We start from the raw sequence: 26,272 nt of genomic DNA, 5'->3' as shown, positions 1-26,272 counted from the left end.
ACACAGGGAGGCCGGAGCTGGAATCGAACCCGGTACCTCTGCACTGTGAAGCCGACGTGCTAACCACTGGACTACCGGGCCGCCTAAATATGTACACAAAATTATTATTTGTATTCTTAACATCATATTATTTCCACTTAGTCAAGTGGCTTTCAATGTTCTTTTAAATAACATTGAAAGCCACTTGATAAATAACTGATTTATGATGGTAGAGTTTTTAACCAATCATATTTAAGCTAGCTTGTGTTGCCAGGTAAATTAAACTTGCTCGTGGCCTTCAGATTAAACAACGCAGGCCGCTGTGCGCTATAAGTGAACGGGCACAGTCAGGTTGCAATAGCCAATCAGATCATGAGTCTGTGCACCGGGGCCAGCTAGACTGCCTTACGTCGAGACTGGACATGCGCGTTCGGTGATGGGATTAGCGCCTGCTAGATCTATCACTGCATTTTAACCCAAAATGCCTGAAGGAGAAGACGTTGATCTGGTTGCGGAACTACCTTCCACACAATTTTCAAGACGGACATTCCACGCTGGATATTGTGCGAAGAGGTCGGCCAAGTCCTGCGCTAGCTAGCCTGTCCCAGCAAGGAAAAGGGTTTGTCTGTCATTTTCAGACGAGCAATTATGAACGGTACCCGTTGCTCACAGCCTCTGAGAAACGCTGCAAATTGTACTGCCGGGAATGCCGATTGCTTGCAACGGACCGATTTGGTGTTTGGAGCCACACTGGATTTACCCATTTACCGTATTTTCATGACCATTCGCCGCACCGTATGGTTGGGCGCAATCTCATTAATGGGTGTTATTTCTGTATTTTACACATAGACAAAACGCACTATATTATTGGCCGCAGTTTTAAAGTGGTAAAACATACGCCAGCTTAAACATACGGCATGTATGCGCGCACGCTAAAAACACGTTAGCTTGAAGCATACGGTAGCATGCCAAGACATAGAGATACAAGCTAAAAACACGTTTTTAAAAAGGCAATGGAAGCAAAACTGAGTTCCATTGTATTTTATTTAGCCATCGTACAATGTACTCACGTTTTTCGATCAATCATCACCCAGAAATCCAAAGTCCTCATCCTCTGTATCAGAATCGAACAATTGTGCAAGTACCGGTAATCCATCAAAAACGCCGTGTTCCCTCTCATTGTCAGAGTCACTCTCATTGCCATGTGTCTCCACAGAAATGTGCCGGCTTTGCCAAAAACTCGAACAACAGTGCAAGCAGACACGTTCGTTCAAGCAGCCACAATCCATTCGAAAATTGTGGCGTAACTCGCCCAGCGCTGCCTCTCACTCTTTGTAAAGTTGTGTTTGCCATCGATTATTCATTGTTTTTATGCCGTTCGCAACTTTACTTTGAACGTCCGGTCGCAACTTTACTTTGAACGCCCGGTTGATGCCGATGTCCAGCGGTTGGAGTTCTTTAGTCAAGCCTCCGGGAATAACGGCAAGCTCAGAGTTCATTTGCTTGACTTGGTTTTTCACCGCTGCTGTGAGATGGGCACGCATGCCAAAAGCATAACCGATGGCTTGAAGTTTGAACTGAGCTTCGTAGGCGTGTCTCTTTGTAGAATTTATTTTCGGGGGTTCTTAGAAACCAAAACCGAAGTTGTTTTGCAACAATGCACATTGCCACACTCTATACAGGTGTTGGTACCTGCTTGGGGTGACCCTTTAGCGTCCACTTACACACCCACACTTCACCCATTAGCGGAGCGGACTGCTGCATACCTTTCCTCTTTCACATCTGCTCTCTCTCTCTCTCTCTCTCTCTCTCTCTCTCTCTCTCTCTCTCTCTCTCTCTCTCTCTCTCTCTCTCTCTCTCTCTCTCTCTCTCTCTCTCTCTCTCTCTCTCTCTCTCTCTCTCTCTCTCTCTCTCTCTCTCTCTCTCTCTCTCTCTCTCTCTCTCTCTCTCTCTCTCTCTCTCTCTCTCTCTCTCTCTCTCTCTCTCTCTCTCTCTCTCTCTCTCTCTCTCTCTCTCTCTCTCTCCATATATGTATATATACACGCCCACCCTTCCCTGATTGGCCGACTTCTTTGCCGCATGCCTGTCCACAGTCACTTCCGCCTTTTCTCTATATAAACAGCGTGTCGGCTGACAGCCAGATTTTGGAACTCAGCGCATACTAAAGACGCTCCGCATCATAAGGCATCCTGTCCATTTTGGAGAAAATTTAAGACTTTTAATGGCGCCTTATAGTCGTGAAAATACTGTAAGTTGTTTTACCAAGGCAGCAAGGAAACATCAGATCACGGCTGGGCACTTACAAACTACGGTGCGCTTAAAAACGTTTTGGGACACTCGCGTAGATGTGCAGCTCAGTGAAGAGGCACTACATTGGTGAGTAAATGAATTTTATTTTAAATTTCTTCTTGTCATTTTATTTCATTCGTATTAAATTCATGGTAACAAAATAAAATGACAAAGGTACAAAAATGTATCGAATAAATCTGCCCACCTGCAATTTATAATGCCGCATTATAGTCACCTTTGTGCACTAAAGTTCATTCAATCTCAGCTGCTCAACATCGTCAGTTATTTGCTGTTGTATAGCCGATTATCAAAATGCAAATTATCTGTTTATTTTATTTTCAAAGAATAGTTTGTTTTGTTATTATTTGGTTGGTGTCTTATATGAAACTGCGACATTGCGCAATTTATTGGACAGACTTGTTTAAGATCAAACAGCGTAATTTGGGTGGCATTTTATTTAGTATTTTTTATATCATCTTTTTATTTTTGACAAAATCAGTAAATTTAGTTTCCTGCTCTTAATTGTGAATGCATACTTGATGGTTTTAAATGCTCCTCAAATAAAGTGCTGCTTGACGAGCCTATATTGTGTTAATGTATGTGACGTCACTGAAGGCCGATGGTTGAAATGGACGGCCCGCCACTGGCTTTAAATAATGTTAATGAATTATGAAACATCTGCTGTAAGCCTCTCTCCCATGGTGTCATGTGTGGACGTTTGGAATGTAAGGACGGAGGACAATTATTTTATGAATAAGGACAGAGGGGCGATGACAAAATGGTGCCCAGGTTGCAGACTGAGGACGGACCGGAAAAATAGGGTCAAGTCCCCCTCTCTGTCGGTCTATCCATTTTATGCATCCATCCATGTACCGACCCACCCACCTAACCATCCTACCGGAGGAAGACAACGTTTTATGAATTTTTTCATGGTTATTACATTAGCTTTTTAAGAATGTGTACTTCAGATTGTGCAGGGATAACTTTTGTACTTTGTCCTAGTGTTGTTGCCATAGTTAGTGATTTAAGATGGCCAACCAGCTGTACATGTGCACCTCAGCTCTTGAAGGGGATTCAGATTATGCCTTAATGCCGTCGGAGTCAGATTTATTTATTTTTTTTATATCACGACATTTCTAGTACTTATAGTTCAACTGAACTACAGAAACAAAAAACAAACTTCACGTTTCTATTAGGGATGTGAATCTCAGCACTGAGGTCGATTCGATACACATCACGATCCACTGCCAGCGATGCGATACTTAAACGATACATGGAATTTTCTGGCGATACGATGCGATACGTTTCACCGTCGTCACGATGCGATACGATTCGATACACATTAAGTTCAAATCAATGCGATCCGATACGATACAATGCAATTTGTTGCGATATTGTGCAATTAAACATGATGCAAATAAGCAAAGAAAAAAAGCTTTTAAAAAGATGGAATTCAGTATGGTATTACAAAAAGGATGCTACTTTATTCCTTATAAAGAGTAGAACTTGTAAAACAACTTATTTAAGCCCTTTCACAATTGGGTTTTGTGCAAAGAAAATGTAAACAATTTGGCACCTGAGACTCACAGCTGTTGCTATAGTGTAAACACAAACAGACTATTCTCACTGAGTGTCTTATATGAAATATAATAATAATATATATATGTATATAAATCTATAGCGCAAGATGTCCACCCATCCACTGTTCAGCGACACAGTAATCTCACTTCTCACTTTGTTGTACACATCGGGAATATGTTTGTAAGTGAACACAGACCTGTCTGGTATTTTATACCTGGGTTCCAAAACGTGCACGAGCTGTCTGAAACCCTTGTTGTCCACCACGCTAAGGCTGGAGGTCTTTGCATATGAAATAAGCAGTGGCCTTAGTTATAGCAATTGCGCGGTCACAGTGAGTTGCAAGGGGACTCCCAAAATAAGAGGCAATTTTTTTCTGATCCTGACCTGGTTTACCAAGAGTTTCTCCGGTGTCCGACGAGGAACTGGGCGGGGAAGCGGGAGGGTAACTTGTCGGTGATCTGGTGCCATCGGTTTAAGTGGGTCTGCATATTTGTGGTGCTGCCGTTGTATGGCTTCTTAGTGCGACATTCCTTGCAAATTACGGAGGTTTTATCAAGCTTTCCGTCTTTCTTTTCGAAGCCGTAGTATTTCCAAACATAAGATTTGAATGTTGCGGCTGCATTAAATATAGTAGTTTCCTTGCTGCTGCGTGCGCTAACTTCCATAATGTTTCGCTAGTTGTGTACTGGACTGTATGTGACGCACGGCTACCGTCCGTATTCAACACAAAACGCAAAGCAATGATGGTGCATTCATTGCGCCTAGGAAAGGGCAGACATGTGACGTTTAACATGAATAAAACGGCGCTTGAATCGGATTTTACCGATACCCATCAATGCATCGTGATGAATCGCGATTTCACCCGTCAATCGCGTCGTACCCAGTGAATGAGCCGATGCACTCGGATCGCGCACGTGCGCATCGATGTATCGATTAATATCGATTATTTTCCACACCCTTAGTTTCTATAACCATTATCTCCTCGGGTAATACAATAAATAAAGTGACATATGGCTGCGCATCCGGTAAACCATGTGTACTCTGTACAAAATCGACAGATGTGCATTCAGTAAACATTCACAACCAAGTACATTGAAAATATTACAATTTCTATATCCGTGCTAGGCGTTCATTGCATGTTGCTTTGTGAATAGACAGAGGTAACACAACAGTAGGTCCCTCTGTGTGGTGTCTTATCCCTGAGTTGTGAGGTGATTAATGTAAGCTACAATACAAATGTCATGTTTCGACTTTGAGATTCTCCTGCACAGATATGAAGAGAAGCATTAATACACCAGCAAGCTGGAGCAGTCCGGCTAACCCACGAGCCTACGAGGCTGTTGGCGGGGGCGACATTCCCATGAAAGGCAATGTATGGCCACTGAAATTTGGTAAATGCGCTATCAATAAAAAAATTAAATAAAAAAACATACCCCAAACTATTTTTAGCTGTTAAAGGTTATTCACAGACCCATATTGTGATGGTACAGCGTAGCATGCAACTGTATGCAACACAATGTGTTGACCTCCTTGTTGTGTTGCGAATTCTGCTATTCACACAAATTAGCCCATACTAGTTTAAAACGGTGTCTCGTATCCGCACATGTTCATATCAATCAGAGACCCCCCTTATTTCTTGAGTTTCCTCTTCATTTTAAAAGACTGAATACACACAAAATGAACCAATCATTCACTGAACACTTTTGTACCTGGAGGACACTTCATAGAGACTGGTTACGACTATGCAGGGCACACCAGCCACTGACACAGAATTGAGGATATCTTCTGCTTTTTGGCCCAGGTTGGAGCCTGTTATGGTCACCAGAGTGCCACCTTCAAGCAAGCCGGAAAGTGGCTCAATCTGAAGGAAGTAGAATGGAAAGATTGTTTAAATCAAATAATCATTGTTACTTCAAAAATTGACAGAACATGGATCATCAAATGTTGCAAAAATTTGTAAACTGTAAGGAAATAAATGGAAGTACTCACAGAATGAATGACCGGAGCAGGGCATGTCTGCTGCACAGGTTCAACACATACACCAGAATATAAACAACTGGCCTGTGCATTTCCACACCACACACAACCATACTTGTGGTCTGCTGTGTGGCAGTGACTGCAGTCAGTGCGGCCCACCGAGCAGTTGTACAGAGTCACTGAACATTGACAAGCACACAAGAGTGGCGGTCATGGACTTTTGGGTCACTGTTAAAAGTTTATGCCATATAGAGATTGTGCGAAGACAATAGAAAAGAGGACAACAAATTACCATAGAGATCAGGAGAGCTGTCAACATGAAATGTGTCCCTCCTCTTCACATACACCATGGCTTGATATTCCTCCACGGGAGCAGAATATGTGTACTAGAAAAGCAACATAGTTTTAGGACGAGCACAAGGGTTAAATTCAAGGTCCAGGGACCAGATCTATTCCGTGACATCACTTTAAGGGTTCCCACGAAAACCAAATAGTGTGTCTACTTCAGGGGTTCCCATTACGTCGATCGTGATCGACCAGTAGATCAAGGACTGGTCCCAAGTCGATCCGATGGGTATCGAGGGAACCCCCCCACCCCCCAAACAAACAACATTTGTGTCTCTGTGCATGTTCGTAATATATTTTTTGTGTTAATGCACACTGCACCCTAATCATTCTATCAGTCTCACTTTCACAAAAAATATTTAAAAAAGAAAATATAATAAAGCATGTCATTTTTAACCTACTGTGACACGTGACTGCGTCACCGGAAGTTGTTAGCACTCAGCACTCTGCAGTGCAGCTTGTGATCACAGTTGTTGCTCTATAGTTTTATCGTTATCATTATTGTCATTCAGAGTTAGTTTTGAACAATTCACAGAGGGGACGGGCAAAGAATGAGAATCTGGAGGGCCGAGAGAAGCATTGTAAAACGGTACGCGTAAGCGACGATCATTAACAGGCTGCCTAAGTGCGTCACATGCGTCAGGCTATTGCTCACCATGGCATGTGTTTGGGCGTGCGTGTGTACGCGCGTGTGCAGTAACGGGTCGATCATGGGAGGTTGGTTGATCGAAACGTAGATCTTCGGTCAAAAAAGTTTGGACAACCCTGGTCGACTTCATGTCCCTTGCTAAATGGGCTCAATCTTTTTCTGAAATTTGAACAGATTTTACAAAATATTCCCTCCACCAAATCGCTTCAAAAGAGTTTTGTTAACATACAGTAATTTCAGCAGTTAGTTTTTTCTCCCGCTTGAAACTCCGCAGGTTAAACAATGACACGGTCAATTTTTTTATTTTTATGGGCTAACGAGCTTTATGCTGTCAATACATTTAAGAGCCAATGTCAATTGTACTCCTTTAGTCCTTATTTTAGCCGTTAACCCTGGTCAGGCGCCGACAGGTATGGCAGCCTCGGTCACACGCTCCCTAGTATTATCCCTGTTTTTGTCATTTTCGTTGTTTTTGGCGACCCTGAGCGGCTTACTTACACGAGGGAAAAGTTGCTGCGCATTGGGGAGTCTACGCTCGGTCTTTTTTCACCAGCACACGAAAATCCACAAGGTTTTTCGGAGCTAATCGCGAGCGGAGCGGCTGCGCTGTACGGAGCATGGAGACGCCGCCGGAGGAGGGGGAAGCGAGCCGGCGTGCTCGTCAAGCTCAGGCAGCGCGGATTTCGAACCCCGCTCCCATCGATCCATCTTGCTAATCTACGATCTCTGCCAAACAAGATGGATGAACTTCTTCTCCTCACAAAGACCAACAAAACATTTGCACGTTCTGCTGCGCTCTGCTTCACTGAAACCTGGCTCAGTGACCGCCATCCAGATCCCGCGCTACATCTACCCGGCTTCCGCCTTCTCCGACCCGACCGCGACACGGAGCTATCGGGGAAATCGAAAGGTGGTGGGATTTGCTTCTATATCAACGAAGAATGGTGCACTGATGTCACGAAGCTCGACGCACACTGCATCCCGGACCTGGAGTCGCTGTCTTTAAACTGCAAGCCATTCTACTCGCCACGTGAGTTCACCTCCTTTTTACTAGTCGGTGTTTACATTGCGCCACAAGCTAACCCTAACACGGCGATACAAACGCTAGCCGAACAAGTAAACAAACTCGAACTAAAATACCCAGTCACCCCTGATCATTTTGGGCGATTTTAATAGAACACATCTTAACCGTGAACTTCCCAGATATAAGCAGCACATAGACTGTTTCACCAGAGAAGGCAACATTCTAGATCACTGCTATACAACAATCAAAAATGCATACCGATCGGTCGCCCGCGCAGCATTGGGTCTTTCTGACCACAATTTAATCCACTTAATACCTACATACAGACAGAAACTCAAATGTGTTAAACCGGTTGTTAAGACTGTGAAAAAATGGACAGATGAAGCAAAGCTAGCTCTACAAGAATGCTTAGACTGCACTGATTGGGGCGTCTTTGAAACTTCAACGGGCACACTGGATGAATACACAGACACTGTAACATCATACATCAGTTTCTGTGAGGACATGTGTGTACCAACGAAGTCGTTCTGCTCCTTCAACAATAACAAGCCATGGTTTACTCCCAAACTCAGGCAACTCAGGAAAGAGAAAGAGGCCGCATTTAGAAGTGGAGATCGGGCACTGTACAAACATGCCCGAAACCAATTGACAAAGGAAATTAACATCGCAAAGAGAAGCTATGCAGAGAGGCTGAAAAACCAGTTCTCTGCTAACAACTCTGCATCTGTATGGAATGGCCTGAAAGCAATCACTAACTATAGAATGCCATCCCCCCAAACAGTGAACAATAAGGGTCTTGCTAATGAACTAAACATGTTTTTCTGCCGATTTGAAAAGGACACCCCCATTTCCCACACACACCCACCTCTACCAGAAACCACTCTACCTAGCCCCCCACCCTCTTTTTCTCCACTACAGATCCACGAACAGGACGTGAGACGGCTCTTCAAGCAGCAAAAGATCAAGAAAGCTCCGGGGCCCGACAAAGTGTCCCCCTCCTGCCTGAAAGTCTGCGCTGACCAGCTGGCTCCGGTCTTCACACAAATCTTCAACAGATCCCTGGAGCTGTGTGAGGTCCCATCCTGCTTCAAACAGTCTACCATCATCCCAGTTCCCAAGAAATCGGCAACATCGGAACTGAACGACTACAGGCCTGTCACCCTGACGTCTGTGGTCATGAAGTCCTTTGAACGCCTTGTGCTGAATCACCTAAAGAACGTCACTGGACCCCTGCTGGACCCTCTCCAGTTTGCCTACCGGGCAAACAGGTCTGTGGAAGACGCAGTCAACATAGGTCTGCACTACATCCTCGAGCACCTCGACAGCACAGGGACCTACGCAAGGATTCTGTTTGTGGATTTCAGCTCTGCGTTCAATACCATCATCCCGGAACTCCTCACCCCCAAACTACTCCACCTCGGTGTGTCCCCTACGATCTGCCAGTGGATCCTCAGCTTCCTGACGGGACGGACACAACAGGTGAGACTGGGAGAAACAACATCATCAATACGCACTACCAGCACTGGTGCCCCACAGGGATGTGTCCTCTCGCCACTGCTCTTCTCTCTCTACACAAACGATTGCACCTCAACAGATCCAGCTGTCAAACTCATAAAGTTCGCAGACGACACCACGGTCATCGGTCTGATCAAAGACGGCGACGAGTCTGCGTACCGCCAACAAGTGGAGCACCTGGAGCTTTGGTGCGGCCGACACAACCTCGGGCTGAACACGCTCAAAACTGTAGAGATGATCGTGGACTTCAGGAAACATTCTTCTCCTCAGTTGCCCCTCACACTATCCAACTGCCCTGTGTCAACCGTCGAGACCTTCAAGTTCCTGGGAATCACAGTCTCCCAGGACATGAAGTGGGAAGTCAACACCACCTCCATCCTGAAAAGGGCCCGGCAGCGGATGTACTTCCTGAGGCTGCTGAGGAAGCATGGCCTGCCACAGGAGGTGCTACGACAGTTATACACTGCAGTCATCGAATCAATCCTGTGTTCTTCCATCACGGTTTGGTTTGGGGCCGCCACAAAAAAGGACAAAATCCGACTTCAACGGACAGTTAGGACGGCAGAAAAAATCGTTGGCACCGCCCTACCCACTCTTGAGGACTTGCACACTGCAAGAATCAAGACAAGGGCACGGAAAATCCTCCTGGATCCCCCGCACCCTGCCCACCACCTTTTTCAGCCACTCCCCTCAGGCAGACGCTACAGATCCATGCGCACCAAATCCAGTAGACACTTAAACAGCTTCTTCCCTCTCGCCATTAACTCCTTAAACAGTCACTGACAGTCACTCTTCTTGCACCACAAAATGGTACTTCAAAACTAGTGGTTACTCTAAAATGGTTCAATGATTTTGTTGTTTACGATGATACTAGTGCAGCGTGTTATACCGGAGACAAATTCCTTGTGTGTTCTACATACTTGGCCAATAAAGATGATTCTGATTCTGATTCTGACTGTGTGTTCACAGGATTAAAGGAGTTTTCCAATTCTAAGAGGGCTTGGTCTCATATCTCGGAGGAGTGACAATGCCAAGATATAGCCTGTAAACAAGTCAATTGCAGCTTGACATGAGACCAAACCCTCTTTTGTGACCTCACAAAAACGAAGGAAAAAGAAGGTGCCACATATGCGCCGATCATCTCCGATATTCACCGAGTTTCTCTGAGGTCAGAGTGTTGTGAAAAGGCCCTGTAGCAAAAAAGATATGCCTAGAGAACCCACTTTTATACAAAGTATGACAGTGTGGGTTAAACATATTTATTTTTATTGACGACCATTTCCTTGTTCCTTGTCTGAACCCGTTTTGGGGCGAATACAGTGACGGGCCGTCATGATACTTGGTAAGCAGTGAAAGTTATAACTGCCGAAACTGTTAGCAAGATAAAATAACTTCATTAAAATTAAAAAAAAATGTCTGAACACAAGGCATCCCAATCTAACAAATTACAATGCGGATAACACTTTTTTTCGGGGAAAAATGAACAAATCAGTGTTCGGGTTTGGATGTGACCCCAATAGCACGACAACAGGCAGGTTTCGTGGAAGCCAACACTTGGCGTAGTTTATTTAAGAGTCTTCACAAAATCACTCAGGGAGAAGCACGTGGATTCCACAAGGAAATGTCCCCAGCACAAGGAACAAGAAGCTGCAAGAGACGGCAACAGAGTCCACTGGTGTGGTGACGGCACAAACTTGCACTGGGGAATGGTCTGTGAGTCAATTTGTACCAGTCCAAACGAGCAGATAGGCAACAGGTGGGTGATGAGCTGATGAGTCAAGTGTGAGGTGCAGAGCACCCTGGCTCAGGAGGCTGCCTGGCTGGCCCCTCCCTAACAATCAGGACCGTATAATAGCTGAGTACAGACAAAAAAAGAATGCTTTTGAAGGGTGATTTTTTTTTATTTTATTAATGTTTTTACAGGGGGTGGCAGACACTCATTATTTAAACCATTGTTTTGTCAGTTTCATGATAAGATAAACCTGGGAGTGCCAAATAAATGCCTCTTATTTGCACAAAGGAAAAGGGAATACACACCCATTTTGGACAAAATGTAGTGAACATGATGTATGGTCTTTGAAAAACACGTACTATTTTACTACAGCACAACTCCATGAGATCCCCTTGAATGTAGATGAGAACAAGTAAAGTTCATTTCCCTCCTACATTACAGTAAAAAATTACTTGCAAGTTCTACTACAGTGGTGGTTCTAACCACAGGACAGCGGAGCAGTATCGAGCTGCATATCTGAAAGATTTTTTAAAAATGACCGTACTTCTCTTACAGTGCTTCCTGTTTGTTATTTGAGGTTGAAAAATTGTACATTTTCAAAAGTGACCAGATTCTCTCTGTTACCGCCGATTATGACGGACCGCACGCGTTTCAAAGCTCAGTCGCATAACGGTTATATTAAACCTACAAGCTAGCAAAATTTGTTTAAAAAAACTGACATATTTGGCGGTAGTTATTGCGGGACATTAAGGCAACTTGTTCGCGAAACACGGCAGCGTTAGCCTTTCTCCATTGTGAGACTAATAAAGTTTTTCTTATCTTTATAATGAAATGCAACATGCTACAAAGCTGGAAGAGGGCACAAGGACGTTACAAGCAAATGTGCGCAGCCAACCACAAAGAAAATCCACTGCAGAAAAAACCATGGTGGCAGAACCCAATAGCAGATAGGACGGATGCTAACGTAACCAAGCACACAACGTCACGTTGGGACATATGCGGTCAGCAACAAAAGTCAGATGCGTTTTGTTTTTTGCCCTTGGTTGGACGAAGCTGTGTTGAAATGTACTATATAAATAAAATTTTATTGCACTTACTAGAGCGATGGTCATAATTGAATGAATAGGCTTATGTGTTACTGTTCTGAAATAAGTGTTATTTGGCAGGCAGTGTGTGGCATACATTTGCACGTGCGCGCGGTGATCCGTGACAAATGATCAAGGTTTTTGATATCAACATAATCACAGAACTAAAAAACTAAAAAAACTCATTATTTACAACCTCCAGGATGTTCATGCAACATCCTGTTTGTGCACGTCTCTATCCTGTCAATTTAAAAATACAGAAGATATTTAAAGGAGTGCAAATAAAAAATAAAAAAAAAACAAAAAACCCAAACTAAATAATCTACAAAAAATTATTCACTCATTAAGTGATTGTTGAAATAAATGGCAGTTGCAGCCCTAGTAGTGTGCAAAGTTGTTTACATCCATGCTCTTTGCTCAAGCAGTGTTGCAAATGGTTATTTGCAGAAGCCGTTACACCATATCCGTTGATAGTTACATTAAGTTTCATTGACTATTAGTACAATACAACTGAAGCAAACGAATACTCTCGAAGTGCACAGCATTCTATTGTGTTTACTTGGAGTTAAGCAATTAGTATAGGTTTCTTTTCAGAAGATTTGTTACCGTATTGAAATATTGTATCAAAATCACCTTTATCATGTTGAATTGTATCATTTTAAAAAAGCAATATATCACTTTGTGTCAAACCATTAAGTCCGATACCGATACGTATCATATTGGTCCGAAAAAATGGATCATTGCACCACTACTGTATAAAAATCTAGTGAGGAGACAACTTTGTAATATGGAATAATATGTTGAGGTTTTGTACATTTATATGGTGTTCACAGTTATAACGGTCCTCTAAGGGAATCCATAATGACCATTTGGCCTGGGACACATATAATTAGCACCTAAAATCTAGTTTGGGATTTATTTTATATGTTCAACATAAACTTAATCAATCCCAAGGTTTTAATGATCACAAAATGTCTGTGATAGCAAGCCGAAGCCAAATGAGACAACAATCTTCAGGGGTTATGGTCACTGCTGGCATTTTCCGAGGATCTGCATTGGGTGAAAGGCATAGTCGTAAATCTTTGTTGATATGGATCCCATGCATGTGGAACTGAACTCATGCATTTTTCTGGAGTGTTACACAAGCGGGTGGTACACCAGACTCCAGTGATTTGTGATCACAATTACAGGTACCAGGATTTATTTGTTAGAGTCAGTCTTTCATTAACTGTAATAAAGGTAGTCAAAAGGGTTTGGACTGGCTTCTCTGTGGCTATGGTTGCAAAAGCATTAGGGTAAATGAAAATCAGAATAACAAAGGACTTTGCTAATGTCGTTGGGGAGAAGAAAGCAACTGGAAAAAAATGTCCAGGTATTGATTGAGGTTCTAAAAAAATGTAATGAATTGAAGGAACTCGGAAATCACAGGATCGCGGAAATACATTTTATTTTGTCTTCTGTTATTATTCCACATTATATGGCTAGATATCAAAAAGCATAACTACTACTGATACTTGAGGAAAGAAAAAAATTATAGTCATTATGGCAAAAAAATACAATGTGGTTAAACCTCTGTAAATAGGTACTTTCTAATATAATATTGTCTTAAAGTGCCTCTGATTAACCCTAAATAAAATGCAGCTCTTCAAGTTGACATTTCCTTCCGTTTTTGTGACCACATCTGAGACCACAAGATATGGTCCGCAGAGGAGCTTCCACAGCATCAAAGGAAAGAAAACTGGCTATAGAAGCCTTAACTTACAAAAGAAAAAAAAATCCAAACCCAGCTACATTTAGCCAACACACACACTTTAAGTAGGGATGGACGACATTGCTTCAAGCTCATATTCCAGTGTAATATGAACCAGAAACGCAATGTAGTGTGGTATATGCTTCAGTCTGAAGACTTTAATTTTACCGTTGTACAGAACGGGGACAATACTTCCATGGAAAAGGCCTTCTAGCAAGAAATAGTTTTCTTAACTATGACCATAAACTAGTCAACAATGCTACATCCTACTACATTATCATAATTCACTTTAATTTGGAGTCAGCCAGTCCTCTCTCAAGTGTCTCCAGTTGTTCCAAAATGACAAGCTGCTGCTTGTCTTCTAACTGGTGCTGCTCATAGGAGGGAGCACATACTGTAAATCCAACTTTGGCATCCCTTCACAGGTTCTCTGTAAAATTTCGAGTTATTTTTAACATTCTTTTATTTGTTTTCAAATCTTTACGCGGTGTCGTCCGAGATGAACGATCTGAGCTTCTTCACCCGTATGTACCTGCTAAGTGCCTCAGGTCAGTGGACCTGCGCTCTGTGGCGCTGCGAAATGTCCGGCATAACCAGGCAAAGCAGGCATTCAAAGTTGAAAAGTATATTGATGATTCAAAAGACTACATGCAAGAAAGAAGTGACTAGTGATTAAACTTCAAGCGTTAAACATAAATTCTGAAGGATTATAGTTAATTTTATCTATCCATCCAGCCAGCCATCCATTTTCTGATCCGCTTTATCCTCACAAGGGTTGCGGGGGGTGCTACAGCCTATCCCAACCGAGGCGGGGGACATCCGTAACCGGTTGCCAGCCAATCGCAGTCGTTCATTTTAAAGGTGGAAAAAAAATTGAAATGATTTATCTTGGTCTTATTTATTCATGTCTCAAAAACCTGGCAGTTCAATAAGAGTGTCTAGACTTTTTATATCCATGATTTAACAACAAACCTGGTGGAGTTGACAGGTGATGTCAAATTTGAATGGATTCATGTCATCAGTCTCCACATAGGCATCCACCACCACAGTTTTCCCTTCAATGACCAACACACACTGATAGTCCATCTCTGTATCCTGCAGAAACAAAAGAAGTTTCGGTGAAGGATTACTGGCAAGGGTAATCCTGCTTGATAGAGACTGCAGAGATTGTGCATGTTTGTATGTGTGTGTATGTGTGTGTGTGTGTGTGTGTGTGTGTATGTGTGTGTGTGTGTGTGTGTGTGTGTGTGTGCAAGTACACGTGGGCACATGCATGTGAGTGTGTTAGTTCTGTGGTACCTGATATAGATGTAGGTTGCGGGCAAGTAGAGTGATTTTCCTCTCCACTCTGACAGGGAGCAATGATGAACCCTGGACCTTCTCCACACAAGGGCAAGCTGAAGAACCCCAGCTGACATAGGATCCCTCATCCCCCTGTTTCTCAAAACAGGCACATCCACAAAAACACTAATTCCTTGGGTCTTGCACGTCAGTTGATCAAAGCATAACTACCATCCATCTTCTATTGCTTATCCGGGGCCGGGTCGCGGGAGCAGCAGCTTTAGCAGGGAACCCCAGACTTCCCTCTCCCTAGCGACTTATTCCAACTCTCCCCGGGGGTTCCCGAGGCGTTCCCAGGCCAGCTGGGTGACACAGTCTCTCCAGCGTGTCCTGGGTCATCCTCGGGGTCTCCTCCCGGTAGGACATGCCCGGAGCACCTCACCAGGGAGGCGTTCAGGAGGCATCTGGATCAGACGCCCAAGCCACCTCATCTGGCTCCTCTCGATGTGGAGGAGAAGCGGTTTGACTCTGAGCCCCTCCTGGATGACCGAGCTTCTCACCTTATCTCTAAGGGAGAGCCCGGATACCCTGCGGAGAAAGCTCATTTCGCCTGCTTGTATCCAGGATCTCGTTCTTTCGGTCACGACCCATAGCTCATGACCATAGATGAGGGTTGGAATGGAGATCGACCGGTAAATTGAGAGCTTCGCCCTTTGGCTCATCTCCTTCTTTACCACGACAGACCGATACAAAGTCCGCATCACAGCAGACGATGCACCGATCCGCCTGTCGATCTCTCGCTCTCTCCTGCCCTCACTCGTGAACAAAACCCCAAAATACTTAAACTCCACCACTTGGGGCAAGATCTCCTCCCCGACCCGCAGGGGGCAGTCCACCCTTTTCCGACTGGGGACCATTGTATCAGATTTTATGGTGCTGATTTTCATCCCAACCGCTTCACACTCGGCTGCGAAACGCTCCAGTGAGAGTTGGAGAGCCCTGCTTGAAGGAGCCAACAGTACCACATCATCTGCAAAAAGCAGAGATGCAATACTAAGGCCACCAAAACGGACCCCCTCAACGCTTTGGCTACGCCTAGAAATTCTGTCCATAAAGGTGATGAACAGAATCGGCGACAAAGGGCAGCCTTGGCGGAGTCCTAGCCTCACTGGAAACGATTCCGACTTACTGCCGGCAATGCGAACCAAACTCTGACATCAGTGGTATAGTGACCGAACAGCCCGTATCAGGGGGTTCGGTACCCCATACCCTCGAAGCACCCCCCACAGAACTCCCAGAGGGACACGGTCAAACGCCTTCTCCAAGTCCACAAAACACATGTAGACTGGTTGGGCGAATTCCCACATACCCTCGAGGACCCTGCTAAGGGTGTAGAGCTGGTCCACTGTTCCACGGCCGGGACGAAAACCACACTGCTCCTCCTCAATCTGAGGCTCGACTTCCTGATGGACCCTCCTCTCCAGCACCCCTGAATAGACCTTACCAGGGAGGCTGAGGAGTGTGATCCCTCTGTAGTTGGAAAACACACTCCGGTCCCCCTTTTAAAAAAGAGGGACTACCACCCTGGTCTGCCAATCCAGAGGCACTCTCCCTGTTGACCACGCGATGTTGCAGAGGCGTGTCAACCAGGACAACCCCACAACATCCAGAGCCTTGAGTAACTCCGGGCTGATCTCATTCACCCCTGGGGCCGTGCCACCGAGGAGCTTTTTAACCACATCGGTGACTTCGACCACAGAGATAGGAGAGCCCACCTCAGAGTCCCCGGCCTCTGCTTCCTCCAAGGAAGGCATGCTGGTGGAAGCATAACTACCCGCATCCCCAAATAAATAAATAAATAAATACTTATACTCCTATTAATTCATAACATATCAGTAACATAACAGTAAAATACACAAACAAACATCGGAGAAACAATCAGGCCAAACTTAATCTGTCAATAAATTGTAAAAACTCACAAAAAAAATAAAAAGAGGTGTCAAAAGATTAAGAAATGATCGAAAGGATGATTTACAAAGTCCTACAGTTGAAGGACAAAGTCCAATCGGGAGCTGAGAAAGGGGGTGGCTGTTGGGGCCCAATTAAGATTTGGAGTAATACAACTGAGAGCTGGGCGACAGTGTCTCAACTCACCGGGAGGAAGCTGTCAGCAGGATCATATTGGTAGTCCAGTTCGGTATCCACCAAGTGGGGATAAACTGGGGATGCATTCTCAACTTCACCATCACCTGAAAGCACGGTGGCAGCTGAAAAAGTTGCAGTGTCGTTTTCTGCAAGGACAGTCCCATCAGCGGGGATGCCATTTTCCTCCTGTGGCCGGAGCACATCAGGATTGCTGTCCCTGCTTTGAGACTGAGTTTGAGAGTCTTGGGGTGGTACTGGGGTTGGGGCTGGGGTCAGATCCAGTGAGACGGAAGATTCAGAGTTCGTCGGTTCGCCCATTGGAAAGGGCGTAGGCAGCGGGTAGCCAGATGATGTTGGGGTGAGTGGTTCCACCCATCTTAGTGTCCCGCCAAGTTCCTGGGTGTCAGTGTGGGTCGACTCTGTCATCACCTCCAAGTCAGAGTCAGGAGGTGGGATGACCAGAGGAATTCTGGGCTTTAGATCCTCATCAACAGTCACTGGCAATAATTCTGCACTTGGCGTAACATCAGCACTCTCCAGGTCTGTATGTGTGATGGACATCATCTCATCTGCATCTGGAGCTTCTTCCTCTCGGGTAGTTGTGTCCCGGGGTGGAAATGTAATCGGCTTGGGTTTGGTTCTTGCCACAGGACTCGAAGGCTGAGGTGTGGTGCCTGTGGTCATCATCTGAGGGACAATGGGGTGTGAGGTGATAGTTGCTAGTGGAGAGGTTGGCATCTGAGTGGTCAGTGCAGCAACAGGAGCCGTAAAGGTTGTGGCAAGAGTTGTTACTGCTGTTGTCGTTATAACTGTGGTGGGTGTCACAGTGGCTGTGGCCATCGTGGTTGTGGTGGTTGTGGGCGTGGGAGTTGTGAAAACTTTTCGAGTTTTGGTCGTGGCAGGAGCTGAGGTGGGCAATGTAAACTGCGGTGGATTGGTTGGTAGGGGGGTTGTGGGGGGAGGTTAGGACAATGGAGAGAAAATGAGACAAAAATAAAACCAACAGACAAAACAACAAATAACAAAAATTGAACAAACTAAACACACAGATAACTCGAATCTGCCTACTTCAGTTTATAGTTTATCCTCTTCTTTTGCTTTTGGCTTACTCCCATCTCTGCCTGTCTTCTGCAGCTTCTCCTCTAACTCCAGTTTCCACAAGTCTTCCCTCACCACATACATACTTTCAATCTCTTCGTTGGCCAAACTGTTTGCCACTATCCGGCAGCTTCATTTTCAGCATCCTTTCATATGTAACCATTGCCCCTCCTCTGCATGTCCAAACTCTTCGAACGAGTACAAACTGGCTGCTCTCGTTTTCACTCTGTTTCGCTCTGATGCTCATTCCTGAGCTTTTCCATCTTCACCACTTCCAAAGTGAATCTCAACATCTTCAACTCTGTCTCATGTTTTCTGGTCATTGATCCTGTCTCCAAACCATACATGGCGAGCCGCACTACCATCCTGTAAAGCAAGGGTCGGGAACCTATGGCTCACAAGCCATATATGGCTCTTTTGATGATTGAATCTGGCTCGTAGATTATTATTATTTTCTTTAATTCTCGTTTGTTTATTAATGCATCCATCCATCGATTTTTCACTGCTTGTTTCCAGGAGCCATTTGGATGATACTGGCCAACATTGCCGTTGCTGTGGAAACAGGTATACGTCCCCTTTTGAATCAACCCGCTCGACCATTAGCTCAAAGCTAATCCTTAGCGAATAAGATGGCGAAAAGAAAAAAAGATGACGAGTTTGGTAAACTTCGGGACGAATGGACTGAAGGATTCACCTTTGTGGATAGAACGGGTTTTGCGGTGTGTCTGATTTGCAATGACAAAATACCATCGATGAAATGGTCGAATGCAGAGCGGCACTTTGACACGCCCCATGCTACGTTCGCATTAAAACACTGTGCAAGAGACAACCGAAAGGAAGCGTGCAAGCTACTGAGAAGTGTGCAAGCTAGCCAGCAGTAACTTTGCGTATGGACCCGGCAAGATGACTTTCATTCCGATAGTTTTGCTGGATTTTTAGCAATCGTGAGGAATGGAAAACCATTGACATTGATGGTGAGTATTACCACAAAATTATTTTAAAAAAATACATTCAGAGGCTTATTTTATATATATATATATATATATATATATATATATATATATATATATATATATATATATATATATATATATATATATATATATATATATGGCTCTCACTGAAAAACATTTCCAAATATTTTACTTTTATGGCTCTCTTAGTCAAAAAGGTTCCCGAACCCTGCTGTAAAGCATTCCTGACCACTCTTGAGGGCACAATCTCCATTGCTCTGAAAAGTTGATCCCAAGTGCTTTAACTCCTCTCCTTTGTAACTTCACCTTTCGACTGACCTCTATTTCATTCATACACTTAAAATATAGTCCATGTTTCTTTGAGTGACATTCAGACCTCCCTTTCATTCACACACATAACTCTCTTGTTGTGACTGACCTTCATTTTTCGACTCTTCGGTGCACTTCTAGGTTCTCTTCTACCTACCGCCTACACTCAAGGCAGATCACAACGTAATTTTCTCCTCCTCTCACACACCTTATCATTCCCTAACATCCTGCTGACCAAACTTGCGTACAATATTTCTCCACTTCTAACAGAAGATTAAAAAAAAATTAAAAAGTAAAAAATAAAGAATTAAAGATGGCAATGAAAACAATTGGGGTGATGTTCTTTCCTTACTGCTTTACAATTCTGATACTTGGTACCATGCTGTAACTTACATGCTGATTATAGATGATCACGCCCTCCTTACAGGTGGGGTTGTGGGTACATGTGTGCTGGTGAACACACCAATTACAACCCCACCGGCTCAGAACACAACCACGACAACTGAAAATGGAAAGGGCACAAAGCACAGATATGTCATGTTGTAATGCATATGTAGAACATGCTTTTGTGCAAGCATATCTCACATTGTTGGCGTGTGTGCAGGGTGTGTTAGCTCTAAGTCAGGCTTTTTTTTGCTGTTGTGAACATATGCACATTTGGCACAGATCAGGAAATACGGTATTGTCACGTCCCGTGTTTGCCAGCAGGGGGCAGGCCCTGTTGCCATCCTACACACCTGTCACCCATTAAGGACTACTTACACTGGCTTTATTTGTGCGCTCTGGCAGTGGACTTACTGCCGGAGAATTCCACGCCGTGCCAAAATTTCTCTCGCCCTATTTCTACTTGCATTTGATTCATTGCCTCTTAGCCTTGTGGCTGTTATTACACGTCGTTGTTCGTCTTTCGAAATAAATTTATCTTCATTGTCTAATCTGACCCTCCTTGCTATCTTTTTCCGCAAGCATTTTCTGTTGTCCTTTTATTTAATCCCTGGTCCCTATTTTGACCGGCGCTTTTTGTTATTCTCCCTGTCGGGTTATTTTGTGTTCATATTAAAGACTCCTTTTGTTCTTTGACAAACATCTTTCTGTCTGCTATTTCGGGTATCCTCTTCCTTATTTTGTTGTGCACGGAGCGATCGTTCTATCGCTCCGGGCACAACGTGACAGGTATGAATTGCAGTGAACAAACCCTTAAAAGGCACCACAGAAACATATTCAATGGGAATCAAAAGAGGGCGGAGAGAGACTATCCATCCATTCATGTACTAATCCGCTTAACCTCATAAGGTTCCTGGGGCGTGCTGGAGCCGATCGCAGCTGTCTTCGGACAGAGGGCGGGGCACACCCTGTACTGGTTGCCAGTCAATTGCAGGGAACACAGACGAATAACCATTTGCACTCACACTCATACCGAGGGACAATTTAGAGTGTTCCATTAGCCTGCCATGCATGTTTTTGGAATGTGGGAGGACACCGGAGTACCCGGAGAAAACCAGCGCAGAGAATGTTAATCAAGTTTTGCTTTGTAGTAAGTAGACTTATATTTCTTTTTGTTTTCTTTAATGTTAACAAGGGTACCATGGTTAGGCACGTACAACAATTTATATGTATAATGATACTATTCATAGTCACGGCGGAGAGTTGGGGGATGATATTTTTTTCATTCTAGGACGGTGTAACAGAAAATACTTAAGAGGCATTGGATTACATGGAGCAGATGAACAGTGGAAACCGTTAAGCGATCTTCCATTTTCTAACGTAAACCCATAAAAGTGGCAGTACAAGTTGTCCACATGATGGAACAGCACAACACGATTTGAATCAGTCTAGAAATGGTCAAAGAGGGAATTTATTTTAAAGTCAGAATGGTTTGAATCACTTGAGAAGTGTCGAAGGAGGAAGATAAATAACTTATTTATTATGGTAGAGTTTTTAACCAATCATATTTCAGATAGCTTGTGTTGCCAGGTAAATTAAACTTGCTCGGGGCCTTCAGATTAAACAGAGCAGGCCCCTGTGCGCTGTAAATGAACGGGCACAATCAACTTGCAATAGCCAATCAGATCACGAGTCTGCGTACCAGGGCCAGCTAGAGGGCTTACGTCGACACTGGACGTGCGTGTTCGGTGATTGGATTAGCGCCTGGTAGAGGGAGCTGTTGCTGCATTTTGACCCAAAATGGCCGAAGGAGAAGACTTTCATCTGGTTGCAGGACTACTTTCCACAAAATTTTCAAGACAGAACTTCCACTGGATTTACCCATTTAAGTTGTTTTCCCAAGGCAGCAAGGAAACATCAGAGCACGGCTGGGCACTTACAAGCTACGGTGCGTTTAAAAACGTTTGGGGACACTCGCGTAGGTCTGCAGCTCAGTGAACAGGCACTACATTGGTGAGTAAAAGAATTTTATTTTACATTTCAACTTGTTATTTTATTTAGTTCGTATTAATGGTAACGAAATAAAATGACAAAGATACAACAATGTATCAAATAAACCAGCTCACCTGCAATTTATAATGGCGCATTGTAGTCAGCTTCGTGCACTAAAATTCGTTCAATCTCAGCTGCTCAACATTTTCAGTTATTTGCTGTTGTATAGCCTAATCTCAAAATGCAAATGATCTGTTAATTTTATTTTCAAAGAATAGTTTGTTTTGTTATTGTGTGGTTGGTGTCTTATATGAAACTGCGACATTGCGCAATTTATTGGACAGACTGGTTTATGATCACACAGCGTAATTTGGGTGGCATTTTATTTAATATTTTTTAAATCTTTTTATTTTTGACAATATCTGTAAATTTAGTTTCCTGCTCTTAATTGTGAATGGATACTTGATGGGTTTTAAATGCTCCTGAAATTAAGTGCTGCCTGACTAGTCTGTGGGACGAATAAAGGATATCTTATCTTATCTTATCTATATTGTGTTAATGTACAGTATGTGACGTCACTGAAGGCCGAAGGTTGAAATGCACAGAACGCCACTGCTCGTCAAGGAGCACTTCATTGCAGGAGCATTTAAAACCATCAACGTAAGGCATTCTAGCCAGCCCCGGTGCGCAGACTCGTGATCTGATTGGCTATTGCAACCTGACTGTGGCCGTTCATTTACAGCGCACAGGGGCCTGCTCTGTTTAATCTGAAGGCCCCGTGCAAGTTTAATTTACCATACCATCTCTACCATAATAAATAAGTTATTTTATCGAGTGGCTTTCAATGTTATTTAAAATAATGACTAAGTGTAAATAATATGACGTAAAGAATACAGAGAATAATTTTGTTTACATATTTATGAATATAAAATAACACGAATTAAATTTGTTATTGTATGAATGTTTAGGCCAGCAGAGAAGGCCTTGCTGGCCCAGAGGTTACACCACTGACATTACAACATACACAAAAACAGTTTTTCTTATTTAAAACAGGTTAAAAAAAATCATTGCAAAACATTTTTAAGACTAGCCTTACAGAGCACATTATGTTTAAAAAACACGATTATTTAACCTTTATATTGATCAGTTTATTTGGCTGCTTTGTAATTGTGTTGTATTTCATTTTTTAAAAATGATCTAAATTCAGCCTTTTTTTCCTCCAGGTCCTTATTTCCATTGAACCATCCATCCATCCATTTTTTGATCCGCTTTTTTCTCAAAGGGTCGCGGGGGTGCTGGAGCCCATCCCAGCCATCTTCGGGCAGTAGGCGGGGGACACCCTGAACCGGTTGCCAGCCAATTGCAGGGCACACAGAGACGAACAACCATCCACACTCACACTCACACCTCGGGACAATTTGGAGTATTCAATTAGCCTGCCATGCATGTTTTTAGAATGTTGGAGGAAACCGAAGAACCCGGAGAAAACCCACGCAGGCTCGGAGTGAACATGCAAACTCCACACAGGAAGGCCGGAGCCGGAATCGAACCCTCTGCACGGTGAGGTCGACGCGTTAACCACTGGGTCACCGGGCCAGAAGTCAAGTATGGTCTTTGCACATGCCATGACCAGGGTTCGAACCAGGATTGCTCTGGCCACAACGCAGGAAACTAACCACTACACGATCACGGCCTTCCTGATTTCCAATTGTAAAAATAAATACATTTCAATATATATTGATATCACCCATGGCAAACAGGTTCTAGGTGAGGGGCCAGACAAAGCACGGCTCAAAAGACCCCAATGACGACAAAAATAAATGGATCTAGGTTTCCCTTGCCCGGACGCGGGTCACCGGGGCCCCCCTCTGGAGCCAGGCCTGGAGGTGGGGCTCGTTGGCAGGCGCCTGGTGGCCGGGCTTACACCCATGGGGCCCGGCCGGGCACAGCCCGAAGAGGCAACGTGGGTCCCCTTCCCATGGGCTCACCACCCATGAGAGGGGCCAAAGGGGTCGGGTGCAATGTGAGCTGGGCGGCAGCCAAAGGCGGGGACCCTGGCGGTCCGATCCTCGGCTGCAGAAGCTAGCTCTTGGGACATGGAATGTCACCTCTCTGGCAGGGAAGGAGCCCGAGCTGGTGTGTGAGGCAGAGAATTTCCTACTGGATATAGTCGGACTTGCCTCCACACACAGCCTGGGTTCTGGTACCAGTTCTCTCGAGAGGGGTTGGACTCTCTTCCACTCTGGAGTTGCTCACGGTGAGAGGCGCAGAGCAGGTGTGGGCATACTCATTGCCCCCCGGCTCAGTGCCTGTACATTGGGGTTCACACCGGTAGACGAGAGGGTTGCCTCCCTCCGCCTTCGGGTGGGTGGACGGGTCCTGACTGTTGTTTGTGCATATGCACCAAACAGCAGCTCAGCATACCCACCCTTTTTGGAGTCCTTGGAGGGTGTGCTGGAGAGTACTCCTGCTGGGGACTCCATTGTTCTGCTGGGGGACTTCAATGCTCACGTGGGCAATGACAGTGATACCTGGAGGGGCGTGATTGGGAGGAACGGCCCCCCCGATCAAAACCCGAGTGGTGTTTTGTTATTGGACTTCTGTGCTCGCCACGGATTGTCCATAACGAACACCTTGTTCAAACATAAGGGTGTCCATATGTGCACTTGGCACCAGGTCACCCTAGGCCGCAGTTCGATGATCGACTTTGTAGTTGTATCATCGGATTTGCGGCCGCATGTTCTGGACACTCGGGTGAAGAGAGGGGCGGAGCTGTCAACTGATCACCACCTGGTGGTGAGTAGGCTCCGATGGTGGGGGAAGATGCCGGTCCGTCCTGGCAGACCCAAACGTATAGTGAGGGTTTGTTGGGAGCGTCTGGCGGAATCCCCTGTCAGAAGGAGTTTCAACTCCCACCTCCGACAGAGCTTTTCCCATGTTCCGGGGGAGACGGGGGACATTGAGTCCGAGTGGACCATGTTCAGTGCCTCTATTGTTGAGGCGGCCAATCTGAGTTGTGGCCGTAAGGTGGTTGGTGCCTGTCGTGGCGGCAATCCTCGTACTCGCTGGTGGACACCAGCAGTAAGGGATGCCGTCAAGCTGAAGAAGGAGTCCTACCGAGCCTTTATGGCCTGTGGGACCCCAGAGGCAGCTGACGGGTATCGACTGGCCAAGCGGACCGCGGCTTCGGTGGTCGCCGAGGCAAAAACCCGAGCGTGGGAAGAGTTCGGTGAGGCCATGGAAGCCGACTTCCGGACGGCTTCGAGGAAATTCTGGTCCACCATCCGACGTCTCAGGAGGGGGAAGCAGTGCACCACTAACACTGTGTACAGTGGGGATGGGGCGCTGCTGACTTCGACTCGGGACGTTGTGAACCGGTGGGCAGAGTACTTCGAAGACCTCCTCAACTCCACCAACACGCCTTCCTTTGAGGAAGCAGAGCCTGGGGACTCTGAGGTGGGCTCTCCTATCTCTGTGGTTGAAGTCACCGATGTGGTTAAAAAGCTCCTCGGTGGCAAGGCCCCAGGGGTGGATGAGATCCGCCCGGAGTTCCTCAAGGCTCTGGATGTTGTGGGGCTGTCCTGGTTGACACGCCTCTACAACATTGCGTGGTCAACAGGGAGAGTGCCTCTGGATTGGCAGACCGGGGTGGTAGTCCCTCTTTTTAAAAAGGGGGACCGGAGGGTGTGTTCCAACTACAGAGGGATCACACTCCTCAGCCTCCCTGGTAAGGTCTATTCAGGGGTGCTGGAGAGGAGGGTCCGTCAGGAAGTCGAGCCTCAGATTGAGGAGGAGCAGTGTGGTTTTCGTCCCGGCCGTGGAACAGTGGACCAGCTCTACACCCTTAGCAGGGTCCTTGAGGGTATGTGGGAATTCGCCCAACCAGTCTACATGTGTTTTGTGGACTTGGAGAAGGCGTTTGACCGTGTCCCTCGGGGAGTTCTGTGGGGGGTGCTTCGTGGGTATGGCGTACCGAACCCCCTGATACGGGCTGTTCGGTCACTATACCACCGATGTCAGAGTTTGGTTCGCATTGCCGGCAGTAAGTCAGAACCGTTTCCAGTGGGGGTAGGACTCCGCCAAGGCTGCCCTTTGTCGCCGATTCTGTTCATAACCTTTATGGACAGAATTTCTAGGCGCAGCCGAAGCGTTGAGGGAGTCTG

General features: G+C 45.1%; 1 protein-coding gene across 2 annotated transcripts in view; it reads right to left on the bottom strand.

Annotated features, from left to right (window-relative positions):
* plxnb1b (plexin b1b) overlaps window positions 1-26,272 on the bottom strand; it is a 211,945-nt gene that overhangs the window by 42,296 nt on the left and 143,377 nt on the right. Inside the window, exons 10-16 of one of the 2 annotated variants that reach the window (XM_052074990.1) lie at window positions 20,127-20,235; window positions 17,362-18,276; window positions 15,226-15,360; window positions 14,899-15,021; window positions 6,119-6,212; window positions 5,839-6,005; window positions 5,559-5,710 (exon numbers count right to left, since the gene is read on the bottom strand). In XM_052074990.1, coding sequence (XP_051930950.1) covers window positions 5,559-5,710; window positions 5,839-6,005; window positions 6,119-6,212; window positions 14,899-15,021; window positions 15,226-15,360; window positions 17,362-18,276; window positions 20,127-20,235 — 1,695 coding nt within the window. The remainder of the gene's footprint in view (window positions 1-5,558; window positions 5,711-5,838; window positions 6,006-6,118; window positions 6,213-14,898; window positions 15,022-15,225; window positions 15,361-17,361; window positions 18,277-20,126; window positions 20,236-26,272) is intronic. The other variant, XM_052074991.1, reaches the window with a different exon arrangement.

Source organism: Hippocampus zosterae, chromosome 9 (assembly GCF_025434085.1).
Source record: "Hippocampus zosterae strain Florida chromosome 9, ASM2543408v3, whole genome shotgun sequence".
NCBI lineage: Eukaryota > Metazoa > Chordata > Actinopteri > Syngnathiformes > Syngnathidae > Hippocampus > Hippocampus zosterae.
The sequence above is the reverse complement of the archived record's forward strand: the minus strand, read 5'-3'. Positions and strand labels throughout refer to the sequence as shown.